General features: G+C 44.4%; 1 protein-coding gene across 1 annotated transcript in view; it reads right to left on the bottom strand.

Annotated features, from left to right (window-relative positions):
* LOC124789664 overlaps window positions 1–18,915 on the bottom strand; it is a 152,612-nt gene that overhangs the window by 75,424 nt on the left and 58,273 nt on the right. Inside the window, exons 3-4 of the mRNA XM_047257100.1 lie at window positions 16,201–16,490; window positions 5,131–5,365 (exon numbers count right to left, since the gene is read on the bottom strand). Of these exons, the coding sequence (XP_047113056.1) occupies window positions 5,131–5,365; window positions 16,201–16,490 (525 nt within the window). The remainder of the gene's footprint in view (window positions 1–5,130; window positions 5,366–16,200; window positions 16,491–18,915) is intronic.

Here is an 18,915-nt window from a genome sequence, read left to right as displayed (position 1 = left end):
CCAAAGCCTCAAAGAAAATCAGTAACTGATTTAGTTAGGAAGGCATATAAACCGTATTTAGATCGACTTCTTGGTGATCAAGATAAAAATTTTACATGTCATATTGATTGGACTACCTCTGCTGTCACTTTAACCGAATGACTGAAAGGAAAATGAACCATGCCATTCGTTGCTCCAGTGGTATGGTGTGAGTCTGAAGACCATTTCTCTGAATGTTATTTCTGTCTTGCAAATGATGCAAGGCTAGACATTGCTAGGCAAAGCTAGACCCAAAATAAAGTATCCACACGTATCTCGAGTGCATTTCCTTGGCCCCGAGGTGAAGGGTTGCCTGTTCCTGTTTCGTACATCGAAGCTGTGGTATCAGAAGTAGTTTTCTCTCTCTCTCTCTCTCTCTCTCTCTTTCAAAGCTGTTGGGGAGGGCGTATTTGGCAACAGAAGAGATGATAATTATGTTTTTATTGTGGATGGTCTGTTACACAGTCACAAGAACATGGGGTGTAGAATGTCGCTTAAAATTCACTTTTTACATTCTCCCCTTGGTTTACCTAGGGAAAATTTGGGAACCATAAGCGATGAGCGGGGTCTCCGCTTTCACTACGATATTTTTTCAATGAAGCACCGTTATCAAGGTCACTGGAACCCTTTTGTGACGGGGTACCACAGTTTGGGTCTTGTTAGGGAGAGTTATGTAACGGAAAACTAAAGGAGAGCACCGTTTTGTCACACTTTTCATATTCCAAAGAAAATTAAAGCTGAAAATAAGTTGTGAGGTAGCTGAGACCTTCTATTGGCATTATGTCCATATACATGGTATTCCTCTAAGAGCCGTGAGGCACATTTTTTCTGGTCTTTCGTCAGATACTTGCAATTATATTTTTGCCACATATAGCTGGAGTCAGCCCAAACGAATACTGCTCGTCTCGTCTTTCATGCAACTCCCGGCGTAGATGTAAAGCGTCGGCTTGTTTCGTGTTACAAATAAAGCGATTTTTGAAGTGTGATTTTGCGTCCTCATTCGACAGCGCGGTCCCAAAGTAGTCTAGCACGATATTAGTTTTTCCGATATGCACCAATAGGGACAGTAAAACACGAGGAATAACGAGTATTCCAGCAGCGACATCACCGCCGTGTCTCCCGTTGGCTGCTACCGTTATGCAGAAGCGCCGTGCTCGGTCGCTGTTGAAGTACGGATTATTCTTTATGTTCTATCGTTCCTGTTAATATACATCGAATGTTGCACTAGACTGATCTGGTAGCGCTCTATCGAATTGGCATATGAAACCCCGATTTAAAAATCATTTACTTTGAAACGCGAAACAAACCGACAAATTCCGTTGATGCTAGGCGTCACATGAATGATGCGATGAGCAGTATTTGTTTAGGCTGACACAAGCTACATGATGCAAAGACGAAATTGCAAATACCTGCAGAAAGCTACAGAAAATGCGCTTGTGGACACGTAGCAGAGACACCCTTACACATATTAAACAGTAAATTGGTTCAAATGGCTCTGAGCACTATGGGACTTAACATGTGAGGTCATCAGTCCCCTAGAACTTAGAACTACTTTAACCTAACTAACCTAAGGACACCACACACATCCATGCCCGAGGCAGGATTCGAACCTGTGGCCGTAGCGGTCGCGCGTTTCCAGACTGAAGCGCCTAGAACCGCTCGGCCACAGCAGCCGGCATTAAATAGTATGCAGTTCCAAATTTCTGAATATTTATTTCTTCTTTGTTTTGACTATGCCAATGTTTACAAGTACTGTTTTTGGTTCTGCCGTATATCTACGAGATGTGACGCGAAAGCGAAAAAGATGATTCTGCCATTGAATTCACAGGAGACCACTTTAAAACCAGACGCAGGAAAAAAGTTTAAATAAAGTAACTAGTCTAAGCATGTATCTCAACATGCAACTAGAAAATCTTCCACGGCAACCTGTAGTATTCAGTACTAACATGAAGTAAAGTTACAAGTACTAACAACTCAATGGCTACCTACAAGTAGGGCAGGAAGACAAAAATGTTTCAACAGGATATTTTCTTGCTGTACTTCGTCGCCAGAAACGTTCACCACATCATCTCTACAACAGCCTAATTTTTTAGAACGTAAAGCCTGGTCCACCTATGTTAAATTCTAAATCGTTCTTTATGTAAGAGGGAAATCTTACGCAGCGTCCTTAATGGACCAAATTGATTTCTTGTATCGTAGCCAGCATCTAGAACGTTCACTTCGACAATATGCTTAACAACAGTAATTCGCTATTTGTAGGACAGCAGAAATGTAAAGACAGCATTTTTATATGTTTTCACTGGCCATTAAAATTGCTACACCAAGAAAAAATGCAGATGATAGACGAGTATTCATTGGACAGATATATTATACTAGCACTGACATGTGATTAAATTTTCACGCAATTTGGGTGCATAGATCCTGAGAAATCAGTACCCAGAAAAACCACGTCTGGCCGTAATAACGGCCTTGCTACGCCTGGGCACTGAATCAAACAGAGCTTGGATGACGTGTATAGGTACAGCTGCCCATGCAGCTTCAACACGATACCACAGTTCATCAAGAGTAGTGACTGGCGTAGTGTGACGAGCCATTTGCTCGGCCACCATTGACCAGACATTTTCAACTGGTGAGAGATCTGGAGAATGTGCTGGTCAGGGCAGCAGTCGAACACTTTCTGTATCCAGAAAGGCCCGTACAGCTGTATCCAGAAAGGCCCGTACAGGACCTGCAACATGCAGTCGTGCATTATCCTGCAGAAATGTAGGGTTTCGCATGGATCGAATGAAGGGTAGAACCACGGATCGAAACACATTTGAAATGTAACGTCCACTCTTCAAAGTGCCGTCAATGCGAACAAGAGGTGACCGAGACTTGTAACCAATGGCACCCCATACCATCACGCCTAGTAATATGCCAGTATGGCGATGACGAATACACACTTCCAATGTGCGTTCACCGCGATGTCGCCAAACACGGATGCGACCATCATGATGCTGTAAACAGAACCTGGATTCATCCGAAAAAAATGACGTTTTGCCATTCTTGCACCAGGGTTCGTCGCAGGCGCTCCTGTCTGTGATGCAGCGTCAAGAGTAATCGCAGCCGTGGTCTCCGAGCTGATTGTCCATGCTGCTGCAAACGTCGTTGAACTGTTCGTGCAGATGGTTGTTGTCAAGCAAACGTCCCAATCTGTTGACTCAGGGATCGAGACTTGGCTGCACGATCCGTTACAGCCACGCGGATAAGATGCCTGTCATCTCGACTGCTAGTGATACGAGGCCGTTGGGATCCAGCACGGCGTTCCGTATTACCCTGCCGAACCCATCGACTCCATATTCTGCTAACAGTCATTGGATCTCGGCCAACGCGAGCAGCAGTGTTGCGAAAGGAGTAAACCGCAATCGCGATAGGCTACAATCCGACCTCTATCAAAGCCGGAAACGTGATGGTACGCATTTCTCCTCCTTACACGAGGCATCGGAACAACGTTCCACCTGGCAACGCCGGTCATCTGCTGTTTGTGTATGAGAAATCGGTTGGAATCATTCCTCACGTCAGCACGTTGTAGGTGTCGCCAACGGCGCCAACCTTGTGTGGATGCTCTGAAAAGCTAATCATTTGCATATCACAGCATCTTCTTCCTGTCGGTTAAATTTCGCGTCTGTAGCACGTCATCTTCGAGGTGTAGCAATTTTATTGGCCAGTAGTGTAGAAAATCTTCCACGGCAACCTGTAGTATTCAGTACTAACTTGAAGTAAAATTACAAGTATTAACAACTCAATGGCTACCTATAATTAGGGCAGGAAGGCAGAAATGTTTCATTAGGATATTTTTCTTGCTGTACTTCGTCGCCAGAAACGTTCACCACATCATCTCTACAACAGCCTAAATTTTTAAAACTTAAAGCCTGGTTCACCGATGTTAAATTCTAAATCGTTCTGTTATGTAAGAGGGAAATCTTACGCAACGGCCTTAATGGACCAAATTGATTTCTTGTTTCGTGGTCAACACCTAGAACGTTCACTTCGACAATATGGTTAACAACGGTAATTCGCTATTTGTAGGACAGAAGAAATGTAAAGACAAGGAACTTCCTGGCAGATTAAAACTGTGTGCCGGAGCGAGTCTCAAACTCGGGACCTTTGCCTTTCGTGGGCATGTGCTCTACCATCTGAGCTACCCAAGCACGATTCACGCCCCCTCCTCACAGCTTTACTTCTGCCAGTACGTCGTCTTCTACTTTCCAAACTTTACAGAAGCTCTTCTGCGAACCTTGCAGAGCTAGCAGTCCTGGAAGAAAGGATATTGCCGAGACATGGCTTAGCCATCGGGCTCTGGCTCTGAGCACTATGGGACTTAACATCTGAGGTCATCAGTCCCCTAGAACTTAGAACTACTTAAACCTAACTAACCTAAGGACATCACACACATCTATGCCCGACGCAGGATTCGAACCTGCGACCGTAGCGGTCGCGCGGTGCCGGACTGTCGCTCCTAGAACCGCTCGGCTACTTCGACCGGCACTTAGCCATCGGTCTGGCACACAGTTTTAATTTGCCAGGAAGTTTCATATCAGGGCACACTCCGCTGCGGAGTGAAAATCTCATTCTGGAAACATCTCCTAGGCTCTGGCTAAGCCATGTCTCCGCAATATCCTTTCATTCAGGAGTGCTAGTTCTGCAAGGTTCGCAGGAGAGCTTCTGTAAAGTTTGGAAGGTAGGAGACGAGGTACTGGCGGAAGTAAAGCTGTGAGGACGGGGTGTGAGTCGTGCTTGGGTAACTCAGATGGTAAAGCACATGCCCCCGAAAGGCAAAGGTCCCGAGTTCGAGTCTCGGACCGGTGTACAGTTTTCATCTGCCAGCAAGTTTCACATCAGCGCACACTCGGCTGCAGAGTGAAAATCTCATTCTGGAATGTAAAGACAGCACTTTTATTAAGTTTCCACTGATCAGTGATACCAAAACTACATGACCTTAACTACACTGGTGCGGAACTCCCCTGTAAAACATCTGGAATATTGCTGTGCAACACTGTGGAACAGGACACGTGCCTACGTCAGTACTGTGGTACGCTGCTGCTAAAGTAAGTGGACAACGAGGCAGCGTACCTGGAGGCGTATCCTGCTCTGCTGCTGTTGCAGCAGCTGTTGCTGCTGGAGCTGTTGCTGCTGTTGGAGCTGCTGCCGCTGCTGCAGGCGCAGCTGGTACAGCTTGGTGAGGTCGGTGCGCCGGTCGCTCTGCGCCTCCGCTGAAGACGCCTTGGTGTGCGTAGCGACGGCGGGGTTGTACACGGGAGACGGCCGCGCACCCACCGATGCCGCCGTCGGTGCTCCCGCAGAGTTACTGTTCACACGTAACACGACATTGGATACATACAGAGCACGTCGGAAGCATGACATTTCACTCATCGGGGATGTGGTCAATGTTTCGTAAAAAGTGTAACATACTGAAACACGATGTTCGACAAACGATGGTAGCAAGCGTGTGTTTCTATCTAATCTTATAACATACTCCAAGAAGTGCGCTGTTTTTAAATATAACCACACGTACGAGATTAAGTATTTTCACAGATGAAGAAACGGGTGGATCTAAAAGTTAAAACTTTTAAAAAAGTGACGATATACAGCAAATCTGCTTGATTCTTAGGATGCGAGCGAACTGATGCATTTTGGAAACGACTCAATTTTAATTTTTTGTAGTCATCACAGCCGCGCCGAGTGGCCGCGCGGTTAGAGGCGCCATGTCACTGACTGCGAGGCCCCTCCCGCCGGAGGTTCGAGTCCTCCCTCGGGCATGGGTATGTGTGTTGTTCTTAGCATAAGGTAGTTTAAGTTAGTTTAAGAAGTGTGTAAGTCTAGGGACCGATGACCTTGACAGTTTGGTTCCTTAGGACTTCACACACATTTGAACATTTAATAGTCATCACTTGTTTGATTGGCTGGATGTTGTCGTAGACAGTTCCCCATTTTGGGTCATTACTCATCTGATTAGTTCGATGCGGCCTCTTCCCTCTTCCCTTCCAAGCTCTCCATCTCAGAACAGAACTTATTTCTAACGTTCTCATTTATCTGTAGGATGCATTCCAGTCTCTGTTTTCACCCAGAATTTTTACCCTTGACAACTCTTTCTCAAACCAGTAATTTTTTACCCTTGCCCTATTACTCTGCTATTTTCCTGTGGGTGATTTCAACGTATTCCGTTCCTCGTGACTTCTGATTACTTATTATGTGATCAGGCCACATGATTTTAAACATCGTTTTAGGTCACCGCATTTCAAATGTTTCGATTCTCGTTTCCGATTTTTCTACAATCCTTGTTTTATCCCCGTACAATGAAATGTCCCCGTACGTACATTCTCAGAAATGTTGTTTCTCAAATTAAGGTCTGCTTTCGACATTAGTAGATTCGTTTTGCAGAGCACGACTGTCTTTTCCTGTGCTAGTCTTCTTCTTATATCCTCGATGCTTCGTCTCCCACGCATTTCTTTCCCGCTCTTGTGCTAATCTTCTCTCGTCTCTTCGTAAGTGCTAGACCCAGTCCTCAGCTCCCCATCCAGGGTTAACGTTGATGCCGCTATAGCCTGGCGTTCCGTATTCGATTCTTTTCCGGGTCGACATTTTCTCTGATCAGGAAGTAGGTGTTTGTGGTTTCAGTACCAATTCATCTCATTATCATCCACGCACAACTCGCGGAAGTGACGTTAAATAGAGAGACTTCCAGTAGGCGAAGGATGTTCCCCAAAAACGATCTGTCAGCGAATAACTACATTGCACAACAGAATTAAAGGATCACTTTTTCGAAACTCCGTTATTGTTTCCCATTGCAATGTACATGTTTGAAATTATACTGAAAGATGCCTACAGTCTTCCTCAGTAATCACACAAAAGTTGGGCACCTTGCGACGTCACCCTGGAGCTGGGCTACGCTTCAAGCGGCAAAGTGTACACATCTGAGAAGAGGTCACACCGCCGCGGACGTGTGACGCGACGAGAACGTCGTCGCCCCCTCTTACCCACAAAATGGTTCAAATGGCTCTGAGCACTATGGGACTTAACATCTGAGGTCATCAGCCCCCTAGAACTTAAAACTACTTAAACGTAACTAACCTAAGGACATCACGCACATCCATGCCCGAGGGAGGATTCGAACCTGCCACCGTAGTAGCAACGCGGTTCCGGACTGAAGCGCCTACAACCGCTTGGCCACCGCGGCCGGCTCGTACCCACATTTCACCCCTTCTGTTGACGCCTCTGCTATCGAAGTATGTTATGGGTGCCGGGGAAAAGGTTTCAGTTACGCCGTCGCTCAGAATCGACACCACAAGGCATCAGAAGATGGCATAAAGGGTATCAATGAAACCACCCCTCTCCTTGGGATCTTGACTTCCACACGATTCGCGGTCGGAAATAATAGTTCTCGAGGCGATGACCTACAGGACTACGTCCTTGTCAACCCCTGACGCAGTTGCCATTCATTCTCTAACGACATTGTGGGCCTGTATCCCCATTGAAAGTGATCGTACCTCTTTGGAATGCAGCGCGACTACAATTATTGCCGCTTCAGACTACAGTCAGATTTCGTCGTATGGTTTTGAACTGTCCCTAGAGGTTCCAACCTATAAACGGGAGCAAAAATTACGGTCCAACCGCCCTCCGAAGGGATGCGATCAAGTTCAATGGGGACGTAGAACGTCCAGGGGTGTCAGCGGTTTCCATATTCTCATCTATAGACTTCGGTGCTTCGTCAAATCATATTTAAGCAGTCCATTTAATTTTTGACTTTCTTCGATAGCTCTACACTTAAAATATTTTCAATTTCTTCTTCTTTGCATTTTTTATGTTTGACTTTTCTCATCCATGCAAACGAACTCTTTCAAGAACTTGTTCCTCATTTCTTGGTGGAGGTACACTGAAGAGCCAAATAAACTGATACACCTGCCTAATATGGTGTAGAGCCCCTGCGAGCACGCAGAAGTGCCACAACACGACGTGGCATGAACTCGACTAATCTCTGAAGTAGTGCTGGAGGGAATTGATACCATGAATCCTGCTGGGCTGTCCACAAATCCGTAAGAGTGCGAGGGGCTGTAGATCTCTTCCGAATAACACATTACAAGGCATCCCAGATAGGCTCTATAATGTTCATGTCTGAGGACTTTGGTGGCCAGCGGAAGTGTTGAAACTCAGACCTTTCCTGGAGCCACTCTGTAGCTATTCTGGACGTGTGGGGTGTCGCATTGTCCTGCTGGAATTGCCCAAGTCCGTCGGAATGCACAATAGGCATGAGTGGATGCAGATGGTCAGACAGGATGCTTACGTACGTCTCACCTGTCAGAGTCGTATCTTGACGTGTCAGGGATCCCATATCACTCCAACTGCACACGCCACGCACCATTAGGAGCCTCCACCAGCTTGAACAGTCCCCTGCTGACATGCGGAGACTATGGATTCATGAGGTTGTCTCCATATCCGTACACGTCCATCCTCTCGATACAATTTGAAAGGAGACTCGTCCGAGCAGGCAACATCTTTGCAGTAATCAACAGTCGAGTGTGGCTGTTGACGGACCCAGGCGAGGCGTAAAGCTCTGTGTCGTGCATACATGAAGGGTACACGAGTGGACCTTCGGCTCCGAAAGCCCGTATCATTGATGTTTCGTTGAATGATTCGCACGTTGACACTTGTTGATGGTCCAACTTTGGAATCCATAGCCATTTCCGGAAGGGTTGCACTTCTGTCACATTGAACGGTTCGCTTCAGTCGTCACTGGTCCCGTTCTCGCAGAATCTTTATCCGCCGGAGCGATGTCGGAGATCCGATTGTTTACCGGATTTTTCATATGCATGGTATACTCGTGAAACGGTCATACGGGAAAATCCCAAATCCCTCGCTACCTCTGAGATGCTGTGTCCCATCGCTCGTGCGCTGGATATAACACCAAGTTCAAAATCAATTAAATCTTGATAAACTGTCATTGTAATAACAGCAACCGATCTAACTTATATAAGGGTTGCCGACGGCAGCGCAGTATTCTGCCTGTTTACATATCTCTGTATTCGAATACGCATGCCTATAACGGTTTATTTGGAGCTTCAGTGTATAATACTATTAGGTTAGTACATACACTGAGGTGATAAAAGCTGGATGTACCTCCTAATATCATGTTGGACCTTCTTTCGCTCGGGGTAAATACTGAGCCATGCTGCCTCTATAGCCGTCCATAATTGCCACAGTGTTGCCGGTGTAGGATTTTGTACACGAACAGACCAATCGCGAACAGTTGTGCCCCGAAGACATCACGCAGTGTCATCCATAAAAATTCCATCAATGAACGGCTGAAAATAGTCTCCAAGTAACTGAACTTAGCCACTTTCAGTCCACAGTCGGTTCAGTTAGGACAGAGGGCCCAATCCATTCCATGCAAACACAGCCCACACAATTAGGGAGCCATGACCAGCAGCACAGTGCCCTGTGGACAATCTGGGTCCATGGCTTCGTGGGTTCTCCACCGCACTCGGTCCGTATCAACTGAAATCTGGACTCATCTGACTAGACCACGGTTTTTCAGTCGACTACAGTCCAACTGATATGGTCACGAGCCCAGGAGAGGCGCTGCAGGTAATGTCCTGCTGTTAGCAAAGGCACTCGCGTCGGTCGTCTGACGCCGCAGGCCATTAACGCCAAATTTTCCGACGCACTTTCCTAACGGATACGTTCATCGCACGTCCCAAATTGATATCTGCGGCTGTTTCCTGCTGTGTTGCTTGTCTGTTAGCACTGAAACTCAACGCAAACGCTGCTGCTCTTGGTCGTTAAGTGAGGGGCGTCGGTCACTGCTTTGTTCGCGGTGAGAAGTAATTCCTAAAATTTGGTATTCTCGACACACTCTTGACACTGTGGATCTCAGAATAGTGAATTCCCTAACGATTTCGAAAATGCAATGTCCCATGCGTCTAGCTCCAACCACCATTTTGCGTTGGAAATCTGTTAATTCCCGTCGTGGAGCAGTAACCACATCGGGAACCTACTGATATGAATCATGTAAGTAAAGTGAGAGCTGTGCCATGACACCATCGCCATCTGCATACGTGCTATTCATTACTTTTGTCATATCATTGTTGTCATCAATAATATATTCTCCCTCACTATTTACAGCAGTCTGCCAACGCTGGGGCTATTTTTCGGTTCCGCGACTGTAGAAATAATGTGGTTTTGAGGCGAAGAACTCGTCGAGACATGTTTGGAGCCATTTTCATCCGGAAAAGGATGTTTCTTGGTCGTTATTCGAGAGAGAAACCGGAAAAGGTGAAAATTTGGGGGTGCAAGATCAGGTGAATAAGATGGGTATGGAATGACTTCCGAACCCAATTTCCGTATAGTGTTTTGGTCAGTCTATCAGAATGCGGGCGGGCGTTATCGCGGAGTGGCAATCACTTCATGCAGTCTCTCTGGTCGTTGTTCTTGGATTGCGTCTGCAAGTTGTTGACAGCATTTTCAGCGCTGATGGTTACACCTCGGGGAAACAAGTCGTAGTACACCACACCATCGGAGTTCCACCAAATTCATGACATTATCTTTTGTGGAAGCGCATTAATCCTTGTACGGGGATTAGCTCCTTTGTTTGGGCTCAACCATTCGTATTGATGACGAGCAAGAAGAGATGCACATAAGGCCATCCGCTGATTTTTGTGATGCGATAGCCGTACACTCAATCTTTTAACTTTCCCCATTGCATGCAAATGTCGCACGATGGAGGGATGATTATTTTATCACAAGTGCCAGTTTTCGTGTACGCTGGTTTCTATCATTGTGAATCAATGTGTTTAAACAATCTGTATCAAACCCTGAAGGTCTTCCTGGGAGTGATCAGCCAGTAATGTCAAAAGGATTCTGCTTGAAACGAGAAAAACCATTTTCTTGCCGTGCTCTCTCCAACGGCGCTATCCCCATAGGCGCAAATGTTTCTAACTGCCTCCGACGCTATCAACATTCTACTGAGCTCAAACAGAAGAATATGTCGTAAATGTTCGGATTTCTCCACTTGAGACTCCATTGTCTAGCGTCCACGGCTCTACTCGTTATCTCCAAATGACAAAATGACAATATGAAAACTAAAAAAGCAATAATGAACTACTATCTAAAAAAAGACAATCGATAAGTAAACCCATAGCAGACGGAATATCAACATACAAAACGAAAACTTATGCACCAACTTAGCAGCAGAGCTGTAATACTGAAGGATGCTTTCTTCGCTTGAGCCAACCGTCTACTGCATATTCGTATTTAGGCCGTTCATACAACAATCTTCCAAATTTTAATGTTAAGGAAGTTTTTTTCTCCTATCTATTACTCTTCATCATCTTTGTTTTTGTTCATTTTTTAGGGTCCCGTACCTCAGTCGGTAAAAACTGAACCCTTATAGGAGCACTTTGTTTTCCGTCTGTCTGTCTGTCCGACTTTTAAAATCTTTTTTTCTCAGGACCGGGTAGAATATCAAGCTGAAATCAGTTTATCCCATTAAGGTCAACGGTCCCTTGGCAGTTGAATATGTGGAAACTTCTAAGTCAAGGCAGTCAAATGATACTGCCATTTCTGTCATATATTTTGACTGTCGCTAACTCAGTGATCAAAACCTATAGGGTACTTCCTGATGGTCTAGAACCATCAATATTTCACTGTACAAGTAAAGGACAAAAATTCAAAAACTGTGAATTTCTAATTATGTCACATGAAAAAACTATTTCTTTTGTCATTTGCTATCCGACTTCTAACTTGAAATCAAAAAATTCTCGATAATCTTGGAATCTCTGGGACTGATACCTTGCGAGTATCAAAGCCGAATAGACCCAAAATGGTCGAGACTCTCAGTTCCCGGAATGGATGAAGTCTTTACATACATAATTAAATCTTTACGGAACCCTCAATGGGCGAGTCCAATTACCTCTGGGCAATTTAGTTTCTTTAAGGCTTGTTCCCGGGTACCAGAAGACCTATAATGTCTCCAACCCTTAGCACTTCTCTCTGTTTCCCAAGAACATTAATTCATGTTTTGGAATTTTCTTTCACTTCCATTATAGCTTCGTTGATGTACAGATCTTTTTTCTCCTCTGTTGCAATTTATTACGAAACGTGGTGCAAACATAGCGTCAAGTGAGACAAACCACTGCACAAGGGACTGATAGCGGTAGCTGAAATATTGGACATATTTTTCATGTATGTTTTACGAAAAAACTGTGGTCGATAGAGCTTGCGTTGCTACAGTGTACTGCCTTTAATAATAAAATGTCAGTAGAAATACGGCATACCTGGAGCAATTTGGTGCCTGTGTGACACAGCCAGGCTGTCCGAAAGAGACTTTCAGTTGTATTGAGACTGTTGTTTGTGGTATTTTTTCTGTTCGTCTTTCGATTTAGTGGATGGTCCCGATCCATTTCCGAGAGGTATTCTCTACAGATGACAGATGTTCTCAGAGAAACTGAGTCCGAGTTTCCGGTCTTTGAAACACACTCACTGACATTTCTTGAGAAATTACGTCGTGTTACTTGACAGCTCTGGGCTCTGAAGTGGACATTAAAGGTGGAGCGAGTGGTGTGCGACACACATACCCTTTTCAGTAGTGCCAGAATGCACAATCTCAAGTTTCAGACTCGCGTATCACAGGTCTGCAAATAAAAAACCGCGCAGGATCATCACAATTTTTTTATAGATTTGGACTTCATAAAATCGAAAAAAATTCCAAAAAAATTCCATCACGTTAATTTGTTCGTGACGCCAAGTTTTTGTTTATATTTAGCGTGATATTTAGTATAATATTTTGATTGAAAAATCGATCTTAAAATTAAGATTTCTGGTATGAATTCTATCAATTAAAGCTATATTGAGCAACAAATGAAAAGTAATTATTAATGGTTGGAGAGAGTGGTGTTGCGGGGAGGCAAAAGATCGCAAGATCGTATCGAAGCAGATTAAATTGAGGAATACTATTGGTCAGGTTGAGCATGTTACGGGGTTTCATCTGTGGTACTAGCAATAAATATGAACAACCCCATTGTTGCATCAGATCATGTTTCATCGAGCTAAATAAGTTCACTATCTTGCTGGCCATCTAACGGCGCACTCAGTTTGCACCCAGCACTATAACGCTGCTGTGCTTGTGTTCTTATTTCTGGAATCTGGCTCACTGAGGCTGTGTAATTTCTCTAGGCTCTTTTTGTTGTGTTTGTGGTGACTAAACAGTGAAAATTCAACAATGAAATATGAGTTTGTGAAAAAAAAAAATATTTTACGTAATTCAGATTGAAACTTGGAGATGAAGACAAAGCAGGGGCTCTGCATAAGGTGGGCTCAGCATAAGGTACGCAGAAAATGCGACGAAGGTCTTCGTTAATGGTTTAAGGGTTAAAAAAGACTGATTTCGTTTTGGCATTCATATGATACGGCGTGAACAGAAAAATCATACAACTGACTGCTACTTCTGTCGGTACATGCGAAAGGATTTAACAAAAATAAATAAATAAATAAATAAAAAGAAAAAAATTACCGTACCCTTGACTCAGCTATTCGTCCAGTGTCCCATGTCTCTGAAACAACAGTTCGACAGCCACCTAATACAGGTGACATCCTGAGTGAGTCAGAATATTCAAATTAGCTTCTCAGGACGAATCTAGCTTAGATTTCCTTCTTGACGACGGACCCAAATTTTTTTTCTTAGAGTGAGCTCAACTATCTAGTGGGAGACTAAGGACTGTAAAAAGATGCATCCGAATTACTAGGATGAAGGTTAAAAAACAAAAACCTGCTCTCATCTGGGACCTTATTTAAGTGGTACAAGCATCGTAAAGGAAATCTACTCAGTTTTTCTCCAAAGAGGGATATCTGTTTTATTGCAGTGATGTTGATGTTCTTAGTCTGAAACAGAATCTGAGTGATCAGACGTTTCACTGATTCCTCGAAAGCTAGCCTCAAAGAAAGCAATCTTGCTATTTGATGGCATTGCATCTGTGCCTGTGGGCCACTCGTTTCATATGCTAGAAAACTATTATGACCTCGCTATGATTCTTGAGAAAATAAAATATCAAGAGCGTCAATGAATGGTTTGCGGAGGTTTCAAAATATTAACAACTTTGTTGCGTCAGCAGGGGCATTATACGAACTATCCTTGCTTTTTTTGTGTATTGTATAGTAGAGCCAGACAGCTGCAATGGACAAAAACTGACTGGTCACTGCGAGATGGTTTTACGCGAGTGAGATAACCGTTATCAATACCACCTTGGTTCCACCAGAAAAAGTTTTATTACTACCTCTTCATATTAAATTTGGGCTCATAAAGCAGTTTGTCAAATAACTGACAACTGATGGGGACTGTTTCAGATATCTGTGTTCTAAGTTGCCGTAAGTGTTTCAAGCCAAGTTGAAAAAGACAGATTTCAGTGGCTCTGACATAAGAAATCTTTTATCTGATCACCTTCTTTTTGGAACAGTGAAAGAAAAGAAAAAAAACAGCAGTAATCTTTCATGAATGTAGTGTCCAAGTTTTGGGGGAATATTAAGGACCCTGACTACAAAACCATTGTACAACGCATGCTGGTATTGTATGGGGGTCAAGGCTGTAAGATGAGCTTAACAGTTCATTTCTTACATTCCCATATTGACTATTCTCCAAAAAGTGTAGCAACCTACAGTGAAGAACAGGGATGAAAGCTTTCACCAGGATGCCCGTAATATAGTGAGAGGTTTCCAAGGAGGATGCAAGTCAATGTGTTAACTGACTACAGGGTAATGTTCAATTGAGAAATCAGAGATGGAATTTGGAACGAGTTCAGAGCATCGTCAAAGAGAGGAAGAAAATGCTTCACAAGAAAAAGGAGTAGAACTAAAATTGTGCATAAATCAAAAACTAATTTTTTATTAGTTCTAAGAAAGTATAATATGTTTAGTTCTTAGTAATAAATACCTGTTTCCATCAAACATTTGTTTTCATTTTTCAAAGAACCTATATGTGATGGGAATTATGCAAGTCATTTTTAGGATTTGCGACATTTAAAACATATAATTCGGCAAAAATATCGCATGCAGTGAGTAAATACGTTTTTCCGAGACCTGTATATTCCGAGTTCACCCCACAGTGGAGGATGGAATATAAATGTATAGGAAGCTTATTATACCGGGTGAGTCAGCTGCCTTTACCGACATGTTTTATGCAAACCACCTTCAAAAGCTAGATGCGAGATTTTCACATTATCTCGCTATGCACAAACAGTAAGTCCTAAAGAAAGCAATTTCTGCAGGAAATTTAGTGTAGTTAGGTATAGGACTGGAATATGTTTCCGCTGGAGGCCACGGTTTTCCAGTTACTGAAGAAAGACGCATTTGAAGGTCACTTTTTTAAAAAATGTTCAAATGTGTGTGAATTCCTTAGGGGCCCAACTGCTGAGGTCATCGGGCTCTAGACTTACACACTAACTTATGCTATGAATAGCACACACATCCCTGCCCGAGGGAGGACTCGAACCTCCTGCGGGAAGGGCCGCGCAATCCGTGACATTGTGCCTCAAACCGTGCGGCCACTCCGCGTGGCAGGTCACTTTTGTACGTTTTTTTTTTAATAACTCAAAAACTGCGGCCTCTAGCGGAAACGTAGCCCAGTACAAAATTTAACTACTTAAATTTGCTAAAAAAGATGCTGTTAATTTTTGTTTAGGATTAATAGTTTGTGTGTAGCAAGCGAGAGAATACGAAAATCTTGTGCATGGTGTTCGAAAGCGTTGCAGGTTGCATAACTCACGGGTGGAGACAGCCAACATATCTTTTATATTAATGTTTTTTTTCTGTTAACTTGTTGTATGTGTCGCCACCGGGCCAACCTTGTGCGAATGCTCTTAAAAGCTAATCATTTGCATACCACAGCATATTCTCCCTGTCGGTTAAATTTCGCGTCCGTAGCACGTCATTTTCGTGGTGTAGCAATTTTAATGGCCAGTAGTGTATAAAGAAACATGGTGTTCCACATTAGGCCCGGAAAGCGTCTTGCTTAAAGTCTGCTATTCTTGCAAAAGTATCCGAGTAATTTTGAACGACGGATCTACTACAGGCGTTGGGGCCAGTAATAAGTGAAACCTTGCAGTAGACCGGTCAACTGCACCCGTAAGTGTGGCTCTGGAGGCGTAGTGCGTCGCTCACCTGGATGCGGGGCTGCGGGAGATGCGCTGCTCGTCGAGCTGGCCGCCGTAGGCGAGGCTGTGGGCGTCCAGCCCCCAGCTGGCCAGCTCCTGCTCGTTGTGGCGGATGGCGGCCGCCGCGGCCGCGAAGTCGCCGCGGCTCACGTAGTCGTGCCCGCTGGGGCCGGACTCCCAGGGCGCGTGGTGCTCCGTGTGGTACACCTCGGGCGGGTGTTCTATGTGGTGCTCCGTGTGGTGCACCGGCACTGGCACCGGCACCGGCACCGGCACGTGGTGGTGGTGGTGCGCGATCTGCAAATGTGCACGGGCACAGCTGTAGTGATTGCTACACCGGGCTCAGCTTACTTCTACTTAAAATGCTGCGAGTTTGGAGACAACTACGATAGTGACTGTTCAAATTAAAAGCATGTAACAAATGTCATGTTGGTATGGAAGGTACTACACAGCATTTCAGTGCAACAGCACAAAGTGCTACATTCAGTATGCAAGGAAAGATTACAAAGCAGTTTCCTGATTCAGAAATCGCACTTGCCTGTTGGTTGTTTGTGACATTATCGGATTATGCCTAGCGTAAGATGGAGATACTTCTACCAGCACATGTCGGACACAGACGTTATCGTGGCTTACTGAAGCTACAGATCATCATTCCGTGATATTCTACCTCGCGTTACTCAGGACCTAACATTCTGCGTGGTGTCTGTTTGTTCTAAGTCGCGTCTCCCTACCACTTTCGCGCAACGACGGTCTTAGCGTGTTTCTTAGGGAATTGATTAGTTTGAACCTGGGACCTGTTGCTGATAAGGAGACGCCAGGCCACACATGACATGTAGAGTTCAGAAGAGTTCAGTGAGACTAGCGATGATATAATCAAATAATGATTTCAGCGTCAGCTCCACTGCACTCCCTGTAAAAGAATCTTAATACTGACTAAATTTAGTGGAAGGGGTTCAAGGGTTTCCTATTTTTAGTTGGCTGGTAAAGTAACGTCGAAAAAGCAGTTAAGTTTACCACTGGAATTTTTATTCTACTCACAAAACATTCTTTATAAATTGTACTATGGATGAAAGGAAATATTTTAATACAGGATGATAAAAACCAACTGCGTTCAACAAAAATGTGAACGAATATTCCCTGAATGCGTTTCCAAGTTCTATAATGGATCGAAGGACGACCTATATGCCATATCATATCTATAATCTAGTTTTAAATTAACTTTCATAAAAGAGAAAACTATCAAAAATGGTCTACAGTGACCCTCAATTATCGTTAATTACTCTATTTAACTTGTCGTAAATTACAGTGGCTGATGTGGCTTCTCAATAATTATATAACAGAAAAATCATTGCGTTTCAGATTTTAACTTCAAATAGCAAATGTGAATACCACGAAGTTTAATTGACGATCGACACTAGTATTACGTAAAAAGGGGATGTAACAGATGATACTTCTGCAATTCTGAGTGAAACCTTATGCGCTCTTATGGGACATGGCGTGCGTTCATTACCTTGTCGGCTGTTAGGCAGCGTCAGGGGCGGCTGGCGCCGCTGCTCCACACACCTCCCCATCTCGGCAGCAACTCTCTCGAACTTTTCCTTATTACTGTTTACCGAAATTGGTTTAAGAAAAAGGTATCTGGCTGTGTTTTCAACTGACCAATCCGTGTCTCAATGTTAACGTTAAGCTCTGCCTACAAAAATTCTGTCTATCCAATGGTGGGGCAATGTTTTTAATGTTTGCTACGCAACAGAGACGCGTGTAGTCTCACGCTAAAACTTGGCCCTTTTAGTGTTCTCGTAAGATCTATACTGTTCTTCTGGAGGGCCCTATCTTTTAACATGGGCTGGGGGATGGACCTCTTGGCAGTCGGCCGTCAACATGGGTGTCCCATTGTCCCGCTCTAATCGTAGGGCCTTCTAGCCTACATGGCTCTGCTCTCGGCCTCTGCTCTCGTTTCTCCCCTCAGAACTGTGTCTGTTTCATGGTGGGAAGGTATGACATGCATTAGGACGTTCTTGTGTTAGTCTGTGGTATTCCATTTGCTCACTCGTTGCTCGTATTACTTTGGTTAATTTAATGCCAGGATTTATTAGGAGCTATGTGACATATTGCCGGATTTGCCATCATGTCAGGGTTTTCATAGAAGGTGTTGGGTTTGCCTGACACCTTACAAGGATCCAACGATCATCACGTGAATATGAAGTAAATTTCAGGAGGATCAAATCCAACGCCATGCAGGATCTCAACAGGCCCACGCGACTAGCGCCATAGAGGACAGATGTAATGTTACTCGAACCCGCTTCATCGTACAGCCGCACGTCCGCAGCTCGTGGTCTAGTGGCTTGCGTTGCTGCCTCTGGATCACGGGTTTCCGGGTTCGATTCCCGGCCGGGATCGGGATTTTCTCTCCCCAGGGACTGGGTGTTGGGTGTTGTCCTCATCCTTTCATCATCATCATCATTCGTGAAAGCGGCTAGATTGGGTTATGTAAAAATTGGAGTGTGAAAAAAGTGGGACATTGTACGGGCGCTGAGGACTGAGCAGTTGAGCGCCCCACAAACCAAACATCATCATCATTATCATCATCGTACAGCCGCGTCACGTAACGAGAATCATAAAATGGCCTTGTTTTGCTGCAAGACATTGCGACCAAGTGAGGAGCGCCATGGGCTGTTTACAAACGGCGAAAATTTTTGTAACTTCCCACGACAAGGCAGAC

Source organism: Schistocerca piceifrons, chromosome 3 (genome assembly GCF_021461385.2).
Source record: "Schistocerca piceifrons isolate TAMUIC-IGC-003096 chromosome 3, iqSchPice1.1, whole genome shotgun sequence".
Classification (NCBI taxonomy): Eukaryota; Metazoa; Arthropoda; class Insecta; order Orthoptera; family Acrididae; genus Schistocerca; species Schistocerca piceifrons.
This window is presented reverse-complemented; position numbering and strand designations above follow the sequence as displayed.